The sequence below is a fragment of the Schistocerca serialis genome, chromosome 2 (assembly GCF_023864345.2).
Source record: "Schistocerca serialis cubense isolate TAMUIC-IGC-003099 chromosome 2, iqSchSeri2.2, whole genome shotgun sequence".
Classification (NCBI taxonomy): domain Eukaryota; kingdom Metazoa; phylum Arthropoda; class Insecta; order Orthoptera; family Acrididae; genus Schistocerca; species Schistocerca serialis.
The window spans coordinates 404,485,249-404,506,569 of record NC_064639.1 but is presented as its reverse complement, the minus strand read 5'-3'; the positions used below and the strand labels follow the sequence as shown (position 1 = coordinate 404,506,569).

Here is a 21,321-nt window from a genome sequence, read left to right as displayed (position 1 = left end):
TTGCAGTATTTGGTTAGCAACCTGATAGAAACAAAATTTTGCAATTTCTAGCATGGAAGGAAGTCACAGAAAACCTAAATCTGGATGGCAGGATGCAGTTTTGAACTGTTGTCCCCACAAATGCGAGTCCAGAGTGCTAACCACTGCGCCACCTCACTCAGTACAAATTGTTAGCAGTTGGATTTGAAATGCTGGCCGGTGTGGCCGAGCGGTTCTAGGCGCTACACTCTGGAACCACTATGGTCGCAGGTTCGAATCTTGCCTCGGGCATGGATGTGTGTGATGTCCTTAGGTCAGTTAGGTTTAAGTAGTTCTAAGTTTGAGGGGACTGATGAAGTTAAGTCCCATAGTGCTCAGAGCCATTTGAACCATTTTTTGGATTTGAAATGAACTTCATCTGGAACCTGGTATCATAAACTTATTTTTGAACTTTCCCTGGCGTGCTAATCAAAAGACAGGTTATGCTATGACCACGGTATAGCGCTGTTACAATCACTGTGCTGTGGAAGGCCTTCATGTTGTTCAAGTTATAGAGTAACAACCAATGTATTGTTTATTAGAAATCTAGTACACTAATTTTGGTCAAAATCTACAACCTCAAGTCCCAGCAGAGCACACATTAATATGTATCAGAGCCATTAGTCTTAGAAAAGTTCTGTAGTGTCATGAACACATTCCATGCAACAGAAGGCAACATGTTACTCAAATTTTTAGTTCTCTCTAACCAAACATTTAACATAAACATTTGTACCCTTTGAGAAAGTGATACATAGTTACATATTTACAAGAATGACACTACAAAGAATGACTAATATATCAAAATATACACATATCTACAAGTTTAATGTAACACTGACTTCATTGTGAATCCACACAAAGTAACAGTACAACATCGCTTGATCTGAAATTATGTTTTTTGCTACAGAGACAAAGTGTAATGCCAGTCACATATTTTAAACAACAATGAATTTATATCATTTTATTTAAATGAATGAAGATACCTGTGGACAACATTGGCCAGGAGATCATTGTGTTTCAGCCTGTAGTCTACATCCACTTTCTCATAGTTCACTGTCAATGTGCCGGCACGTATGCAACGTTCCTGTAACAGGTTCGTTCAATGTATAGCTGTTTAACAAACATAAGAAAATTACAAATGTAAGAAAATTATGAACTATAAGCACAGTCATCACAGAAGTGATGAAATTACCAGCACTTCAAATGCATGAAGTCTCAGCTGCAAAATGCACAAAGGTCACACAGATTAAAATCATTCACAAAACGAAAACAAAAATCTGATAAATGTGTTACAATTTGTCTTGCTTTAGTCTGCCAGTTAATTGAAATTAATGTACACACAAAGAGAGAGTACAAGCAGAATTAATGAGACAAGCCAATAAATTGTAACACACACTCCATCACATGGTCTCTTTGGATGCTTTGTTATACACTCCTGGAAATTGAAATAAGAACACCGTGAATTCATTGTCCCAGGAAGGGGAAACTTTATTGACACATTCCTGGGGTCAGATACATCACATGATCACACTGACAGAACCACAGGCACATCGACACAGGCAACAGAGCATGCACAATGTCGGCACTAGTACAGTGTATATCCACCTTTCGCAGCAATGCAGGCTGCTATTCTCCCATGGAGACGATCGTAGAGATGCTGGATGTAGTCCTGTGGAACGGCTTGCCATGCCATTTCCACCTGGCGCCTCAGTTGGACCAGCGTTCGTGCTGGACGTGCAGACCGCGTGAGACGACGCTTCATCCAGTCCCAAACATGCTCAATGGGGGACAGATCCGGAGATCTCGCTGGCCAGGGTAGTTGACTTACACCTTCTAGAGCACGTTGGGTGGCACGGGATACATGCGGACGTGCATTGTCCTGTTGGAACAGCAAGTTCCCTTGCCGGTCTAGGAATGGTAGAACGATGGGTTCGATGACGGTTTGGATGTACCGTGCACTATTCAGTGTCCCCTCGACGATCACCAGTGGTGTACGGCCAGTGTAGGAGATCGCTCCCCACACCATGAAGCCGGGTGTTGGCCCTGTGTGCCTCGGTCGTATGCAGTCCTGATTGTGGCGCTCACCTGCACGGCGCCAAACACGCATACGACCATCATTGGCACCAAGGCAGAAGCGACTCTCATCGCTGAAGACGACACGTCTCCATTCGTCCCTCCATTCACGCCTGTCGCGACACCACTGGAGGCGGGCTGCACGATGTTGGGGCGTGAGCGGAAGACGGCCTAACGGTGTGCGGGACCGTAGCCCAGCTTCATGGAGACAGTTGCGAATGGTCCTCGCCGATACCCCAGGAGCAACAGTGTACCTAATTTGCTGGGAAGTGGCGGTGCGGTCCCCTACGGCACTGCGTAGGATCCTAAGGTCTTGGCGTGCATCCGTGCGTCGCTGCGGTCCGGTCCCAGGTCGACGGGCACGTGCACCTTCCGCCGACCACTGGCGACAACATCGATGTACTGTGGAGACCTCACGCCCCACGTGTTGAGCAATTCGGCGGTACGTCCACCCGGCCTCCCGCATGCCCACTATACGCCCTCGCTCAAAGTCCGTCAACTGCACATACGGTTCACGTCCACGCTGTCGCGGCATGCTACCAGTGTTAAAGACTGCGATGGAGCTCCGTATGCCACGGCAAACTGGCTGACACTGACGGCGGCGGTGCACAAATGCTGCGCAGCTAGCGCCATTCGACGGCCAACACCGCGGTTCCTGGTGTGTCCGCTGTGCCGTGCGTGTGATCATTGCTTGTACAGCCCTCTCGCAGTGTCCGGAGCAAGTATGGTGGGTCTGACACACCGGTGTCAATGTGTTCTTTTTTCCATTTCCAGGAGTGTATATTCCCCTCTGACGTCATAGTTTTTAAACCAGTTCTCACTATGTCAGCATCATATATTGAGAAGTACTGGGGAGGAAGGATATAAATTGAATTCTCAGTTACTTTATTGCATGTTTATAATGCTCATGAGGTATTGTTTACAACTACACTACCTGAAAAAAGAAGTGAAACATGACAGCTAAGGAGGAAACAAAATGAACCCTCAAAAGTTGAGACGATATTTGCAGTTATTTCAGAGAGATTACAATATCGAGTCCAGTTTACACAGAAGTTGGCAGTATGTACCCATATATCAGTATGATGTTGCAGTTCATCTCAACTGGATGTGTGTGCTAATTTCACTGGGAAGGGCATAATAAAGCTGTTGTATCCTCTACAGAGTCAAGTTGGCCCACAACTGTTGTAACTGGTCTTTGATAACCTGGATATTGGCACTGGGATGGAGTCAATATCTGAGCTAGTCCCACGCATGTTCTATCATGAGGTGTAACGTATCACTTCATTAAAGTGATGTGTCACCCAACATCTTCCTAGCTGACAAATGATGGTCTGTGTTATTCCATTCTGCGGTGTCCCAACTTGGAGAAGTGGGGCATGCCACCAAATAAACAGTATCCCATGACAATGCTGCTGATGTCACCGAAAACAAGAGAGGAAGACTTATCTGACAAATATTTTGACATTCTGTTGTTGTATATCATGAACCATGGACCTTGCCATTGGTGGGGAGGCTTGCGTGCCTCAGCGATACAGATAGCCGTACCATAGGTCCAACCACAACGGAGGGGTATCTGTTGAGAGGCCAGACAAACGTGTGGTTCCTGAAGAGGGGCAGCAGCCTTTTCAGTAGTTGCAGGGGCAACAGTCTGGATGATTGACTGATCTGGCCTTGTAACATTAACCAAAACGGCCTTGCTGTGCTGGTACTGCGAACGGGTGAAAGCAAGGGGAAACTACAGCCGTAATTTTTCCCGAGGACATGCAGCTTTACTGTATGATTAAATGATGATGGCGTCCTCTTGGGTAAAATATTCCGGAGGTAAAATAGTCCCCCATTCGGATCTCCGGGCGGGGACTACTCAAGAGGACGTCGTTATCAGGAGAAAGAAAACTGGCATTCTACAGATCGGAGCGTGGATTGTCAGATCCCTTAATCGGGCAGGTAGGTTAGAAAATTTAAAAAGGGAAATGGATAGGTTAAAGTTAGATATAGTGGGAATTAGTGAAGTTCGGTGGCAGGAGGAACAAGACTTTTGGTCAGGTGAATACAGGGTTATAAATACAAAATCAAATAGGGGTAACACAGGAGTAGGTTTAAAAATGAATAAAAAAATAGGATTGCGGGTAAGCTACTACAAACAGCATAGTGAACGCATTATTGTGGCCAAGATAGGCATTAAGCCCACGCCTACTACAGTAGTACAAGTTTATATGCCAACTAGCTCAGCAGATGACGAAAAAATTGAAGAAATGTATGATGAAATAAAAGAAATTATTCAGATTGTGAAGGGAGACGAAAATTTAATAGTCATGGGTGACTGGAATTCGCTAGTAGGAAAAGGGAGAGAAGGAAACGTAGTAGGTGAATATGGATTGGGGGTAAGAAATGAAAGAGGAAGCCGCTTGGTAGAATTTTGCACAGAGCACAACTTGATCATTGCTAACACTTGGTTCAAGAATCATAAAAGAAGGTTGCATACATGGAAGAAGCCTGGAGATACTGGCAGATTTCAGATAGATTATATAATGGTAAGACAGAGATTCAGGAACCAGGTTTTAAATTGTAAGACATTTCCAGGGGCAGATGTGGACTCTAACCACAATCTATTGGTTATAAACTGTAGATTGAAACTGAAGAAACTGCAAAAAGGTGGGAATTTAAGGAGATGGGACCTGGATAAACTGAAAGAACCAGAGGTTGTAGAGAGTTTCAGGGAGAGCGTAAGGGAACAAATGGCCGGAATGGGAGAAAGAAATACAGTAGAAGAAGAATGAGGAGCTTTGAGGGATGAAGTAGTGAAGGCAGCCGAGGATCAAGTAGGTAAAAAGACGAGGGCTAGTAGAAATCCTTGGGTAACAGAAGAAATATTGAATTTAATTGATGAAAGGAGAAAATATAAAAATGCAGTAAATGAAACAGGCAAAAAGGAATACAAATGTCTCAAAAATGAGATCGACAGGAAGTGCAAAATGGCTAAACAGGGATGGATAGAGAATAAATGTAAGGATGTAGACGCTTATCTCACTAGGGGTAAGATAGATACTGCCTACAGGAAAATTAAAGAGACCTTTGGAGAAAAGAGAACCACTTGCATGAATATCAAGAGCTCAGATGGAAACCCAGTTCTAAGCAAAGAAGGGAAAGCAGAAAGGTGGAAGGAGTATATAGAAGGTCTATACAAGGGCGATGTACTTGAGGACAATGTTATGGAAATGGAAGAGGAGGTAGATGAAGATGAAATGGGAGATATGATACTGCGTGAAGAGTTTGACAGAGCACTGAAAGGCCTAATTTGAAACAAGGCCCTGGGAGTAGACAACATTCCAATAGAACTACTGACGGCCTTGGGAGAGCCAGTCCTGACAAAACTCTACCATCTGGTGAGCAAGATGTATGAGACAGGCAAAATACCCTCAGACTTCAAGAAGAATATAATAATTCAAACTCCAAAGAAAGCGGGTGTTGACAGATGTGAAAATTACCGAACTATCAGTTTAATAAGTCACGGCTGCAAAATACTAACGCGAATTCTATACAGACGAATGGAAAAACTAGTAGAAGCCGACCTTGGGGAAGATCAGTTTGGATTCCATAGAAATATTGGAACGCGTGAGGCAATACTGACCCTACGGCTTATCTTAGAAGCTAGATTAAGGAAAGGCAAACCTATGTTTCTAGCATTTGTAGACGTAGAGAAAGCTTTTGACAATGTTGACTGGAATAATCTCTTTCAAATTCTGAAGGTGGCAGGGGTAAAATATAGGGAGCGAAAGGCTATTTACAATTTGTATAGAAACCAAACGGCAGTTATAAGAGTTGAGGGGCATGAAAGGGAAGCAGTGGTTGGGAAGTGAGTGAGACAGGGTTGTAGCCTCTCCCCAACGTTATTCAATCTGTATATTGAGCAAGCAGTAAAGGAAACAAAAGAAAAATTCAGAGTACGTATTAAAATCCATGGAGAAGAAATAAAAACTTTGAGGTTCGCTGATGACATTGTAATTCTGTCAGAGACAGCAAAATACTTGGAAGAGCAGTTGAACGGAATGGATAGTGTCTTGAAAGGAGAATATAAGATGAACATCAACAAAAGCAAAATGAGGATAATGGAATGTAGTCGAATTATGTCGGGTGATGTTGAGGGAATTAGATTAGGAAGTGAGACACTTAAAGTAGTAAAGGAGATTTGCTATTTGGGGAGCAAAATAACTGATGATGGTCGAAGTAGAGAGGATATAAAATGTAGACTGGCAATGGCAAGGAAAGCGTTTCTGAAGAAGAGAAATTTGTTAACATCGAGTATAGATTTAAATGTCAGGAAGTCGTTTCTGAAAGTATTTGTATGGAGTGTAGCCATGTATGGAAGTGAAACATGGACGATAAATAGTTTAGACAAGAAGAGAATAGAAGCTTTCGAAATGTGGTGCTACAGAGGAATGCTGAAGATTAGATGGGTAGATCACATAACTAATGAGGAAGTATTGAATAGGATTGGGGAGAAGAGAAGTTTGTGGCACAACTTGACCAGAAGAAGGGATCGGTTGGTAGGACATGTTCTGAGGCATCAAGGGATCACCAATTTAGTATTAGAGGGGAGCGTGGAGGGTAAAAATCGTAGGGGGAGACCAAGAGAAGAATACACTAAGCAGATTCAGAAGGATGTAGGTTGCAGTAGGTACTGGGAGATGAAGAAGCTTGCACAGGATAGAGTAGCATGGAGAGCTGCATCAAACCAGTCTCAGGACTGAAGACCACAACAACAACAACAGCAATATCGTGTGGTCCATTTGACATTTACATTGAGACTGAGATATTATTGTAGTGCTCCTTATATAGAAATGTTACTGTGAAGAGTTATGTGTTTGTATGTGTTTGCACCCAAGGAAACATCACATCAGCCGGAGACATATCGTATTTATTTATGAAATTACATATTATGGTATACTAGATACTTCAAGCAATCGCCACAGAATTTGGAAACAAAATTTGAGCTTTCCAACATTGGTAGTCATGAAGAAAACAGGTGAGCCACCTAATCCCAGAAATTAGAGCTCATAAACAAATTAGTCATCTACAACAATGGAAATGCCACACAAGAGCAGATCTGGGGATTTTTCTGACCACAGGATACCTCAATATAACAGACAATTTATAAACAAACATTCCATGTATGGATGGGCATTGTCCTGTTGAAACATGACACTACAATACTGTCATGAGAGGCAACATAGAGGATGTCGGATTTATGATTTACAACACCTAAAACAGCAGAGTCCCCCACTACAGTGAACAATAAGGACTCACACACAAAGGCATGTGAGCCATACTAGTATTAAGCTACACAATAAGCTGCCAGCTGAGACCAGAAAGTTAGGAGATTAACATAAATTTAAAACAGAAATCAAATAAAACAAGAACTACTTGAGACATGGTGATTCTGTTGGTTCATAGCAAATTGATGGATGTGAATTTAGACTTTCTCGGCGAATCTCAATGATGATGTCCTCCTGCATTATCAGCCAAGTCAAGACATTGTTCTGCAGTAAAGTTTCAACAAGTTTCCCACTTGTCATCTTCCAGTGAAGTGTCAAGTTCGTGTCCTAACCGCATCTTTATAGCTGCTGGATTGCAGGCTCCTCTGTTTCGTCTGCATTGGCAGCACCATCACGAGACTCTGGAAGGGGTTTTGCAGCTCACGGTGGGTGCACCCTGCATGCTGGCTGGCCTTGTAACTGCATCTGGGTGGAGAGTGTCTATTCCATCCGCTGCCTTCACCGGTTTCACATCAATGCATTCTTGTTGTATTTTTGTTATCACTGCATCCCACGTGGTGCTAAACTGGAAACTACTATCTCAGTTAACAAATTTATCACGGAGCTGTATCTCCACAGCCTTTTTAAAGAACGAATCCCAGAACCCGTTGGCCCCACACAGCATCTTTCTTTGTTCCAAATCAAACATACGATTCTTATTCAGACTGTGTTCCACCATTGCAGATTTCTCTGTTTGGCCCAGGTGAATGCTCCTTACATGTTCTGAGCAGTGCTGCAATATACATCGCTGCATCTGGCCAATGTACTGTTTGCCACACTTGTAGCTGATGCTACAGACTCCAGGTGTTTGTATTCCTACTCTGTCCTTCATTGAGCCTAGCATATTAGGTGGTAGCATGGTTTAGCACTGTGCTGGATGGTGGCAGCTATTGGTGTTAAGGTACAGATCAGTGTACATCTCCTCCCTGTAAACAGAATGACCTAATGTGTTGTCAGTCTTCTTCTTCATCACGATGTCACGGAAAGGCAGACATCCATTTTCATCCACATCCACAGTGAATTTAATATTGTCACGTATGCTGTTGAGGCGGTTAAGCAATTCTTGTAGATTTTCTTTGTTATGTGACCAAATTGCGAATGTGTCATCCTCGTAGCAGTAGAACACCTTCAGTTTCACTTCGAGAGCTGTTTCTTCGAAGTGCTCCACATATAGGTTTGCGATGCACGGCGCGATGGAGGAACCCACAGCATCTCTGCCTATTTGTCGGTAGAATTTACCACCACATTGGAAGTATACAGTAGTGACTGCACGGTATACAGTTCTACTGTGTCTTTGTCGAAGTGGCCCCTTAGTAATGTCAAGGTATCCTCAGGTGGTACCCACGTGAAGAGGGACACGGCATCAAAATTGACCAGGGTGTCAACTTTGTCCAGACGTATCCCTTGACACATCGTCATAAACTCCATCGAGTTTTTGACGTGTCGAGGTCAATGACCCACGAGAGGCTTCAAAAGTTGTGCCAGGTGCTTAGATATTTCATAAGTTGGCGAATTTATTTTGTCGATGTAGTGGGACTCCTTCCTCGAGCATCCTCGGAAGTGCATACAGGTGTGGAAGTATTGGTGCTCTGTGGTACAGCCTTCTAACCACGTTCTTGTCTATTCCTGAGTTGTTTAGCAGTGAGATGTTCTTCCTTGTCACAGGTGATTTAGGATCCTTTTTCATTCATTTGTAGGCTGGACCTTTTAACAAGATCTCAACCTTCTACCAGCAGTAAACTGATGATAGCAGTACCATCGCACTGCCTCTGCCTGCCACTAGGACGACCAAATCTCGGTCTTCTCATAGGTTGCATATTGCCCTGTGTTCGGCTGTGAAGATGGCATTTCTGCTTTTTCCGGGACCCTGTAAGTCTCTCTTCTGACCTCTTCAGCAGTGTCAGAGAGAAGCCCCAGGATGGCCTACTCGATGCTACAGATGATCTCCCGTTTAGGTAATGTGGTTGGAACTGGTGCAAAATTTAATCATTTTGACAGCACAAATGCTGTTGCCTCATCCAGTTCCTTTCCAGTTAAACTAATAATGGTCCTCAAGCCGACTGTACTGATATGCTGCACTCGAGCCCCCAGCAGTCGCTTTGGGTTTGCCGAGTTCACTGGTTGCAAATATGTTTCTGACTACCCCTTCCCACGACAAGGGAGAGAGTTTGGACGCTAGTTCCAATTAGCACGCAAATATAGTGAGACCACTTTTGTCGAGTTCAAGCCCTGTGACGCATACGTGCTCACGCATAAACGCCAAGCTAGCATGCTGTAAAATACGTTTCTTCCTCTCTGTTCCGACGGGATGTCACAGGTGAGTGAACTGCGGCAGCACTTTCTTGGCCCGATATTGATGTAGGAAGGCTAGTCTGCTGAGCAGGCTTGCCTCCTTGTTACGAACTTTCTGCAGCATCTTGAAGCTTTCCTGTATCTCCTCCCTATAGAGGAGTGCTATATTCAAATTTAGACTTCCTAAGCAACGTTTCGACAAGACACCTACTTGTCATCTTCAGGTGAAATGTAAGGTACGTGTCCTGTCTAGGTCTTTATAGTCGCTAGACCGCAGGCTCCTCTGCCTTGCCTGCATCGGCAATACTAATCGTGTGCTTTCAGAAGGGGTGTCGCCGCCAGTGGTGGGAGGGGGGTGCCGTGGCCAGTGGTGGTGCAGGCTCCCTGCATGCTGGCTGGTCCAGGCATCACATCTGGTGGGGCCCGTTCATTCCATCCGCTGCCTTCACCGGTTTCACACTGGAGCAGTCTTGTCATATTTTTGTTATTGCTGCATCATCTGAAAGATGGTTTTAATATTGCTCTTTTCTAATATCCCTGCAATTTTTGCCGTGGGTGGCCCAGCATGTGGAAGGAATGCCAAGTGCTTAGTGACTTCTTCACATATGTCTTCTCTCTTCTTCTTCTTCTTCTTCTTCTTCTTCCTCAGTTGGAAAACATGGCATATCTGCGTCTCAGAGCCGTCACTCTCACAAAAGGTCTTGGTCAAGTGCTGCAGTTCAGAAGGCAGACTCTCCTTGTCACATGTGTCTCGTGATCTGCTCATCAAGGTGGTGAGCATTGATTTGCATTGTGCTGGATGGTGGCAGCTACTGGCGTTAAGATACAGGATGGTGTACATCTTCTTCCTATAAGCAGAATGACCTAATGTGCCATCAGTCTTCTTCTTTATCATGATGTCGAGGGAAGGCAGACATCTGTTTTCCTCCACCTCCATGGTGAATTTAATACTATTATGATGCCACTGAGGTGGCTAAATAGCCAAACGTGTTGTCCACATAGCAGTAGTACACCTTCCGTTTCACTTTGAGAGCCGTTTCTTTGAAGTGTTCCGTGTATAGGTTTGCAACAAATGGTGCCAGGGGCAAACCCATGGCAACTCTGTCCATCTGTTGGTAGAATTTCCCACCACATTGGAAGTATGTGACGGGGAGTGCATGGTGTAATAGTTCTACTGTGTCTTCATTAAAGTGGTCCCTTAGTAATGTCAAGTCCTCAAACGGTACCCGTGTGAAGAGGGATGTGACATCAAAGCTAACCAGAATGTCACCTTCATCCAGAAGTGACCTTTGAAGTATCCTCACAAACTCTGTTGAGTTTTGACATGGATTTCAAATAATGGAAACTCCAGGCTGGAATAGCAACTACTCAATATGTCATGTAAACTGCTGGATTTGTTTTGTAACATGACTGGTACATATTGCTTCAAAATTCTGTGTCAGTTCAGATGCACTTATTTCTTACATGAAGTAGGCATTATAAACTCTTAGGAGGTGGCTGATGATTCTAATGCAAGGAAGCGAATTCTGGTACAAGTGTGTTTACTGTCCGGCTGTGGCAGAAAAGTTTCCTCAAGACATGGGTGGCAGACTTGCGAGGCTCCCAGGGCCAAGTCAGGGTAGACCAGTTGTTGAACTGTGAAGTGGTTGTTTCCTGACTCAAAACCCTATGCATGGCCATAGAAGTGCCTAAGTCATCAAGTGCCCACTTGCCATCTCATATGGCAAATACCTATTCAGCATTGATGTCAACAAGTACACAGACTTTCCATTTACCTAGCAGCATGACAAAATTTTTACTATCTCCACAATATTTCTGTCTGCCCAATCCTTTTATTGCCCTTCGTACTAGATACTGTGTGTGGGCTATGACTGCCACTAGTAAAAAAGCGTTCACAATCTTTACCAACCTGATAACAGAAAACTGCATATTTGTTTGCCATGTCAGAGAAATTTCAGCAGTGTTCGACTCAATTTTAAGCTTCAACACACACTGGTAACAAGCATGCTAATACCCCTCCAAAAAGAGTTTTGGTTTGGTGTTTTGCTCACTACAGAGTAGAGAATCTTGATTCGCTTCCTGGCTGTTGTCCCATGCTGACTGTGAAATTTGAAGTTGTGTTGCTTTTGCAAAACAGCAGATAGCATTAGGTGTTAGCTGTATTTCTAAGTTCATATTCTGAGCAGCTCAAATTTAAGAACTTCACTGTGCATCTACAATGCACAGTTTTTTATGTTATTCCTCTTTTGATTTGAAAATGCAAGCTGGCTAGATGAAGGTCTTTCTTTCTTTCTACTTTCAGTCTTCCTAACAATTTTATTCAAAGTACCACATAAATAGCTACAGGTTTTCGTATTAGTTTTCTGTGTTTTGTTTTTTCACAAAACGCAAAAAAATTCTGGAACATTCATAATTTTGCAGCAATGGTGTGATTGAGTGTAATTTCACATTAAAAGAGAAGTAACACAAAGAACTCTGCATTCTACATGCACAATAATAACTTTGCACTAAGATTTCATGTTCATTTTTAAATACTGAATACAAATTTGATAAATGTGAAACTCTGACTTCCATTTGTGAATCTTATTTTTGACAACTTCTCGCACAGTTAAGCCACCCTTACTGGGAAATACAACCAGATATACACATGTTTTTGTGTGTGGTAATGTTTCTTTTGTGCACAGTGCAATGACATGTGCTACAACTTGCATGTTTTATAACAGTGTTCCAAATCAGTTATTAATGACAAACTAGTTTCACTATGAAACCAAACTTAAAAGACTGTATATTTCATCATTTTAAATTACTAGTATGTTCATATCTCTAATAAAAAATAACAGAGAGAAGATTGTTAGATGACCCGACGACTTATGCAGAACCATCTCCACAGTCAAAAATAATGTACGAGAGACATAATCTACGAAACTGATAGAAACATTATGCAGAGAGGAACGCTGTCGGATAATAACAACAACAACAACAACAACAACAAAGGGTAAAGTAATAACTATGAGGTAGTATGATACTCTTCTGGACTAACTAGGTAAATTATTACGTGAGAAGAGGCATGGGATCCAAAAAATCTCTTCTAGACAATGGCCCTGCATGCAAGACGCTTTTGCTGTGGGAAGCTTTATGGATATGACGTTCAAATTATTGGAATGAATGAATAAATGAATGAAGCAGAACATGCACACCATTAAGCAGATTTGGCCTGTGACTTGCACCTATTACAACATCCAAAACACTTGTGGCTGGAAAACACTTTGAGTGTAATGAAGAGGCGAATATTTTGCTGACCTTCCAGAATCGCAATTCCAGGGATGCAAACAATTCACCGGGAAAATGTTTGGTTTGCTGGCCTATAAAAGGCCAATGCCGAAAAATAAATGCATTTTTGACCTCCTCCCACCCACCAAAGAAAAACACGTCTTGTCTGTCTGAGATATGTTCGCCTTGATCTTGTATTTATATTTTGCAGTCTCCCATTCTATGGACTTCTAACGTGCCTACATCGTTCAGGTGTTTCTTTTCACTTCTTTTAGGAATGTATTGGAATATCAGTCTGGTATAATGTAGACACCTTGCAGTGCCAAAATGTTTTTCTTTCTTGTTAACCATACACATTCCAGACTTGCACAATTCAGTTAGTGCGTTAATTACCTTTTGGCAACTGCCAAATGATTAACTTATGGTATCCTATCCTTTTATTTTATTCCATTGCATTTTATGTGTAGATTTCTGCTTTTATTATATCACAGAACATGATGTTTCCTACAGTTATAATAAGAGCATTGTTCTATACGACTGTTCAGCTTCCTGCACTTACGATGCCAACTCTGTACAAATAGCTGCAAGACAAAACACTCGAAGTACTTACATATTCTTCCGCGGGATGCGCACGAAATTCCCGAGCAAAGACATCGAGGATCTTCTCACCAACCCATCTTCCTTTAGTAAATGTGGTGAAAGTGAAGTAGTACGGATACACTTTGCGAAGACCTGTAAAAGTGCAATTAAATATTATGAACCAAGTTTAACCAATTAACATCATATTGATTCCAAAAAATACATGACTTATCACAGTTTCGGCGCAGGGAACAGCTTTCCTTCACGAAAATTTTAATTTATCTATGATTCCCATTTTACAAAACACTTCACATTTACAAACAAGGTAAGTAAAAACAGTCCTGGGAAGTCTACAGAGTGAGAATCATTAAGTCCTCTGAGGTGAGGACGACAGAAGTTTTGTGAAGGAGAAGTAGTGGCTTCGACAACCGCAACTAGAAGAGATAACAATGTTATGCACTTTACAGTGTCAAAACCACTCCAACTTCCAAGTGTTGCACAAACACCAAAATTACATATCGAAATAAGTGACTGCGACGTAGAACATAACTAAAAACGATCAACGAAGGAAAGGTGAATGGATCTGATGGGATACATACAGTATGTCAACGAATTTGCTACTCTTCTAGCAGCAGCTGCCTGTCGTAGGCGCTGGAGGAACGAAATTACTATAAAAATAGGCTGTTAACTTCCATTACCGAGAAGAGGTGTCGAACAGATGCAAACAATGCCTAGATGGCGATCGATGCAGTTCGGCATTGTCACCTAATGAGAAAAATACAAGCGTATAGAATATCATACAAGTTTTACGATTTGACAGAAGAATTTCTAGCTAATACAGGGTGTACATAAAATCTGGGAACACTTTCAATTTTTTATTGGGCAAGAACCAAACATTGTACAGATATCATACATATGTCATTTTGAAGAGAAACCCTGAAAGTTTTTTTTATGTGTACCGCCACAGCGTAGTTTGGTAATCTGCCGATAGCGTTAGTCGCTAACATGGCGAGTTCAGGTGCGGGGCGAGCTTTCTGTGTGTTGCGGAGTTCGATAAAAACAAGTGTGCTGCAGCTGTTCAGTGGATGTTTAGAAAAGTACGGTAAGAAGCCACCAACAAGAAGGCCATTTACCACAGGCACAACAAATTCGTTACGACAGGTTGCTTGTGCCCGGCAAAGAGGAGCGGACGTGCCAGTGTGAGTCAAGTGAATGTGGAGCGCGTACGAGAGACATTCATAAGGAGTCCAAAGAAATCGGTGCGTCGTGCATCCCGTGAACTGGAAATGGCTCCAGTGACAGTGTGGAAAGTCCTGCGACGGAAGCTGTCTACGAAACCATTCAAATTGGAGCTAGTGCAGAAGCTCAATGACGACGACAAAGACAAGCGTTTTGAGTTTTGTTCGCAGTTGCAACAATTGAATGAGGATGGCATTGTTGATCGCTTAATTTTTAGCAACGAGGCCAGTTTTCACATTAATGGTAAAGTGAACAGGCATAATTGTCGAATCTGGGGTACAAAGCATCTACACGAATGCATTGAATTTGAGTGTGATTCCTCAAAGGTAAATGTTTTTTGTGCCTTGTCATGTCGAAAACTGTAAGGACCATTCTTCTTCGCTGAGAGCAGTCACTGGATATTCCTACTTGGACATGTTGCAGCAATGACTGATGCCTCAAATGCAATCAGACTCTCCATTCATCTTTTAGCAGGATGGGGCTCCACCCCATTTTCATCATGAAGTTCGTGGGTACCTGGACACGGCGCTACTGCATCGATGGATCGGCCGTGCTACAGAAGGGGACAGCTGTTTCATGAGATGGCCTTCCTGATCACCAGATCTCACTCCGTGTGACTTTTTTCTTGGGAGACACATTAAAGATCTGATTATGTTCCAACGTGTAATGTAGCAGAGCTACGCGAGAGAATGTGGGAAGCGACTGCCACAGTCGATGCTGGGATGGGTATGGCAAGAAATCGATTACTGTATTGACGTCTGCTGGGACACTCATGGTTCACATATCGAATGTTTGTAAAAAAACTTTCAGAGTTTATCTTCAAAATGCAATATGTATGACATCTGTACAGTATTTAGTTCCTGTGCAAAAAATAACTGAAAGTGTTCCCAGACTTTATGTACACCCTGTGTAACATGGCATGTCATTCTTACCAAAGAGAAATCTTCAGATGTAAAAATAACTTGGGAGAAGCAAAAGTAATGATACGAGGGAGAAGTATACATCTTATCCACTCCACTTTTTTTTGCTTGTTTTCTCCCCCTTGTCATTTCAGTCGACAGAAACTCGCAAAAATTGGACTTCGAAGTGCCGGTTAATATAATAGGAGCGTTGTGTACCAAGAGAGGTCAGTTCAAAAAATTCAGGAGCATTCATAATTTCGAACTACTGCTGTGATGGAGCGAAATGCGGGTGACATCCCTACACATGCCTGTGTTTAATGTGTAACTGCTGGAAGGTTCATTATTGTGTGTAGGGTTGTTAGGTGTATAATATTGATCATATGAACACCATAATTTCAAGTCCTCATGTATGATCCCAGGTGAAGGATTATAAGCAAAAACATTATAACTGGGATTTTTACTCTATAAGCGAGAAACTGTTGCGAAAAAAATCATCTCTTCATACATTATTAAGTTACTACTAAGCAATTATGGAGCACACGCACAACAACGAAATACACTCACGTCAAGATTATTTAGCTGAGTGGAAGAACGCCTTCCGATCAACGTGCCTTGCAGGGACCTTGTACAGTTATGCTTTGTTTTACTGCTGTGTATCCTTCACAGTTCGGCTTAATACGTCTTCAACTAGCAATGGATTTTGGTTACATGCTTCCTGTCGAGGATGATATCTCTTTACACATGGTTATAACTGGCAGCTGTGCTGGAGGCAGGGGTGGTGGCAAGGGGGGGGGGCTATAGCCAACCCACACCCCCCTGCCAATGGAGTATCATATTACACTGGATAAAATGACTTCAGAAATCAGCGAATAATTTACTCCAACAGATTCAATCATTTTTTTCATACACTACTGGCCATTAAAATCTCTACACCACGAAGATGACGTGCTACAGGCGCAAAATTTAACCGGCTAGAAGAAGATGCTATGATATGCAAATGATTAGCTTTTCAGAGCATTCACACAAGACTGGCGCGGGTGGCGACACCAACAACGTGCTGACATGAGGAAAGTTTCCAACTGATTTCTCATACACAAACAGCAGTTGACTGGCATTGCCTGGTGAAACGTTGTTGTGATGCCTCGTGTAAGGAGGAGAAATGCGCACCATCACGTTTCCGACTTTGATAAAGGTCGGATTGTAGCCTATTGCGATTGCAGTTTATTGTATCGCGACATTGCTGCTCACGTTGGTCGAGATCCAATCACTGTTAGCAGAATATGGAATCGGGGTGTTCAGGAGGGTAATACAGAACACTGTACTGGATCCCAACGGCCTCGTATCACTAGCAGTCGAGATGACAGGCATCTTATCTGCCTGTAACGGATCGTGCAGCCACGTGTCGATCCCTGAGTCAACAGATGGGGACGTTTGCAAGACAACAACGGTCTGCACGAGCAGTTCGACGACGTTTGCAGCAGCGTGGACTATCAGCTCGGAGACCATGGCTGCGGTTACCCTTGACACTGCATCACAGACAGGAGTGCCTGCGATGGTGTACTCAACGACGAACCTGGGTCCATGCATGGCAAAACGTCATTTTTTTTGGACGAATCCAGGTTCTGTTTTCAGCATCATGATGGTTGCATCTGTGTTTGGCGACATCATGGTGAACGCACATTGGAAGCGTGTACTCGTCATCGCCATACTGGCACTTTGAACAATGGACGTTACATTTCAGATGTGTTACGACCCGTGGCTCTACCCTTCATTCGATCCCTGCGAAACCCTAAATTTCAGCAGGATAATGCACGACCGCATGTTGCAGGTCCTGTACGGGCCTTTCTGGATACAGAAAATGTTCGACTGCTGCCCTGACCAGCACTTTCTCGAGATCTCTCATCAATTGAAAACGTTTGGTCAATGGTGGCCGAGCAACTGGCTCGTCACAATATGCCAGTCACTACTCTTGATGAACTGTGGTGTCGTGTTGAAGCTGCATGGGCAGCTGTTCCTGTACACGCCATCCAAGCTCCGTTTGACTCAATGCCCAGGCATATCAAGGCCCATATTACGGCCAGAAGTGGTTGTTGTGGGTACTGATTTCTCAGGATCAATGCACCCAAATTGCGTGAAAATGTAATCACATATCAGTTCTAGTATAATATATTTGTCCAATGAATACCTGTATAACATCTTAATTTCTTCTTGGTGTAGCAATTTTAATGGCCAGTAGTGTAATTATCTAGCAATATTGGTTGCAATGTATTTCAAACACATTTTAACAAAAGAATTTTAATGTGTGTGAAATCTTATGGGACTTAACTGCTAAGGTCATCAGTCCCTAAGCTTACACACTACTTAACCTAAATTATCCTAAGGACAAACACACACACCCATGCCCGAGGGAGGACTCGAACCTCCGCCGGGACCAGCCTCGCAGTCCACGGCTGCAGCGCTTTAGACCGCTCGGCTAATCCTGCGCGGCTTAACAAAAGAATAAGAGCGGCAAAATAGCTTACTATCTAAACCAATAAATATAATTTAACTTAAAATGGGCTTTTTATTATTTATTAATACACATTTTTTTACCCTGAACTTCAAAACAGTTACCAAAAACTACTTTTAGCGAAACCAAATTATACTAATTTGTCGGTGGAGGTCTCCAACTCTCCTTTTGTTAAGCATTATTCCTTTCCCCAAACCCTCCTCCCCTCCATTAACCCCTCCCACCGTCCTTGACCGACTTCTAGAATCGCCCCTGCTGTGAGGGGTTTAACAATTATTCTCAGCTCTTCGTGCTCTATTTCGGTAAGTAGCACGACATATCAAACAACATATAGCGTTAATGTTTTGTGTTAATTTGTGTAATTTATGAAGCGGGTGTGATGTCAGGTTTTGACGAAGAGATGTGTGGTGTTTCTACGCCAAAGAAAAGGAAGATGCAAAGAGGAGAGTTGCCAAAAAATGAGAAACCCGAGGACAGGCTTCAATAATATCGCACTGCGCGGGAGGAGCATCCAGCATTTCGACCATGGATACCAAAGGACCCTAATAATTGCAATAAGGCAAAATGCAAACACTGTAATGCTTCTATAGTAACTATTCTAACTGTATTAAAGAAACATGTGCAGTCAAGAAAAGCATACAATAAGATGAGCGGTATCACTGAAAAATCATGAGCAACTTTTCCAATGTTTTTGTTCAAAGGCATTATAGCGCTCAACAAACCAATTACAGAAGCTGAGCTTAAAACTGTCACGTTCCTTTCAGCTCCAGCTATGTTAAAAAGTGCGTTTTCTGATTCTAAGAAGCACAAAATGATTTTATGAAACGGTAGGAAAGCACAGCTATTATAAGAAATACTATTACTCCGTCTCATATAAATAATCTTATTTCCAAGCCTCAAAAAGTAAAGTTCTTCATTTTGATAGATGAGAGTGCCGATATTGCTTCAGTCAGTTCTGCTTGCTTTGTAGTGTTGTTTTACGACAGAATGGAAGGCCAACTACTGAGCAAACTGAAATAACGGAGTGTCTGTAACTGGGGCTAACTTGTATCACTCACTTGTGCCCGTTAGTGTAGACTGTATTGTCTGCACAGATTTTTTTTCTTTAATCGAATTTTTATGTTGTTCACAAATTGCAACATCTTCTAAATTTTTCACGCTAAATAAGATCATGGTACCATGGTCTTTACTGCGTGTACTTCTCACCAAAAAGCAGTTCTGGTAGTTAGAGTACAAGGTTTTTGTTAATCATGCCTATTGCGTTCTCGTGATGGTATTTCCACAGAAACATCATCTCCTAACACATGTTTCTTTATATCTAACCGAAAAGTGAAATACCAGTTTCATAGATTTACTTTCAAAGATGTTAATTTGGCACAAGGTACATTTAGCTTTTCATAATTATATGCTGTTTAAGAACTTTTGAAATGCTTTTAGTTTGATTCCATAAATTAGGTAAAAAGTGTTATGCCATGCTTTAAATGTATATAAATACAGATCTAATTATAGGACAATGTACATATTTTTCAGGTTAGACAAATCTCCCCCAGTGATGATGTGCACTTGTATGGTGCTTTAGCGGACATCTCCCTGGCAGTTCTATCACTTCCGCATTCCACAGCAGAATGCGAGATAGCATGCAGGTAAGATAAAAATCATTTTTGCCAGAAGACTACAAGCTGTTTGGTTGTTCCCGTTACCGTCCTTATTGGCAACTAGTGAGGTTATTTAACGGATGTGGAAGAGTGAGAGATGAGACCCCCCCAGTTTCCAAAATTTCAAAATTATTTTTTAAAATAAATTTCCTTTTTAAATTATTGTTTTCGCTAAGATATTCGTAATAAAAACTAAGTTGAGAAACGCTTTCTATCTCTCTTATTCCAGCCAATCAAGGCTGTGATTGAACGAACAACCACTGCTCATCTTGACCCATCGAAATATGTAGATGAAAATGAGTTTCCAACTATGTCAGACCTTTATACTGAAGTAGATGACATTGAATAGATTCGTGCAGAGAGTTCTAGCAGTGACACTGTTCATTTTTATTTTTTGCTAAATAGCTTTTAATGTTTTTCTGTAACTGTGAAACATACGCCAATTAATACTATCAGCGTAGGCCGAGATAGTGGTAGGTGGGCAGCGTTTGAAAAATAAAAATGTATGATATTTTCACTAGTAGTATGATATTTTTGTAGTGGGTTGTATGATCCATTTGCGTGAAGCTCAAGAAAGCCTTTACAGAGACACAACAAATAATGATTACAGGTGACCCTCGTGCCCTTCGACGTCTACCGACGACGCTCATTTCAGGAACGTCAAAGAAATTGTGTGTGCCAATCGAAGACTGACTGTCCGAGAGATTGCAGAAGAATGTAACATTTCAATTGGATCGTGTCATGAAATTCTGATACAGCATCTTGGAATGTGCCGTCAAGTTCGTTGCAAGGCTCATGAGTCAAGACTAAAAAGACGTTCTCCTTGCAATCTATGAAGAGATTTTGGATCGCGCAAATAAGAACGAGATATTCCTTAAGAGAATCATAATTGGTGGTGAGACGTGGGTCTACGATTATGATGTTGAGACCAAGGTTCAGTCTTCACAATGGATCGGGAAAGGTTCTCCTGTACCAAAAAATAGCTCGTCAGGTCAGGTCACGTGTAAAAGCCACGCTGATAATTTTCTTTCACTCAGAAGGATTAGCTCATCACGAGTTCGTGCCACAGGGACAAACTGTTAATCGATGGAACTTGCGGGACGTGTTGCGACACCTGCGAGAAAATGTGAGAAAGAAGCGGTCTGAAATACGGCGAGAAAATTCAGCGCTCTTGCATCACGATATCGCAACCGCACATTCATCCCTGTTGGTGCGTACTATTGCACTAAAAACTAAATCACTGTGCTGCCTTATCCTCCGTACTATCCAGACCTGGCCCCTGCGGACCTTTTTTTTTTTTTATTTCCAAAGTTGAAAACCTAGCAGAAAAGACGAAGATTTGCGACGATAGACGAGATAAAAGAAAATTCGCAGACGGCGCTTCGCGCAGTTCAGTTCCGTACCACTATCTTCTAACTACTTCTAGTGGGAGAAATTTAGCCTTTACCCGAAGGCATTTACTATGACCATCA

At 42.3% G+C, this 21,321-nt stretch overlaps 1 protein-coding gene across 1 annotated transcript in view; it reads right to left on the bottom strand.

Moving 5' to 3' along the window:
• Positions 1-21,321, bottom strand: part of LOC126456023 (pseudouridylate synthase RPUSD2-like) — a 561,359-nt gene that overhangs the window by 93,156 nt on the left and 446,882 nt on the right. Inside the window, exons 4-5 of the mRNA XM_050091777.1 lie at positions 13,576-13,697; positions 1,002-1,102 (exon numbers count right to left, since the gene is read on the bottom strand). Of these exons, the coding sequence (XP_049947734.1) occupies positions 1,002-1,102; positions 13,576-13,697 (223 nt within the window). The remainder of the gene's footprint in view (positions 1-1,001; positions 1,103-13,575; positions 13,698-21,321) is intronic.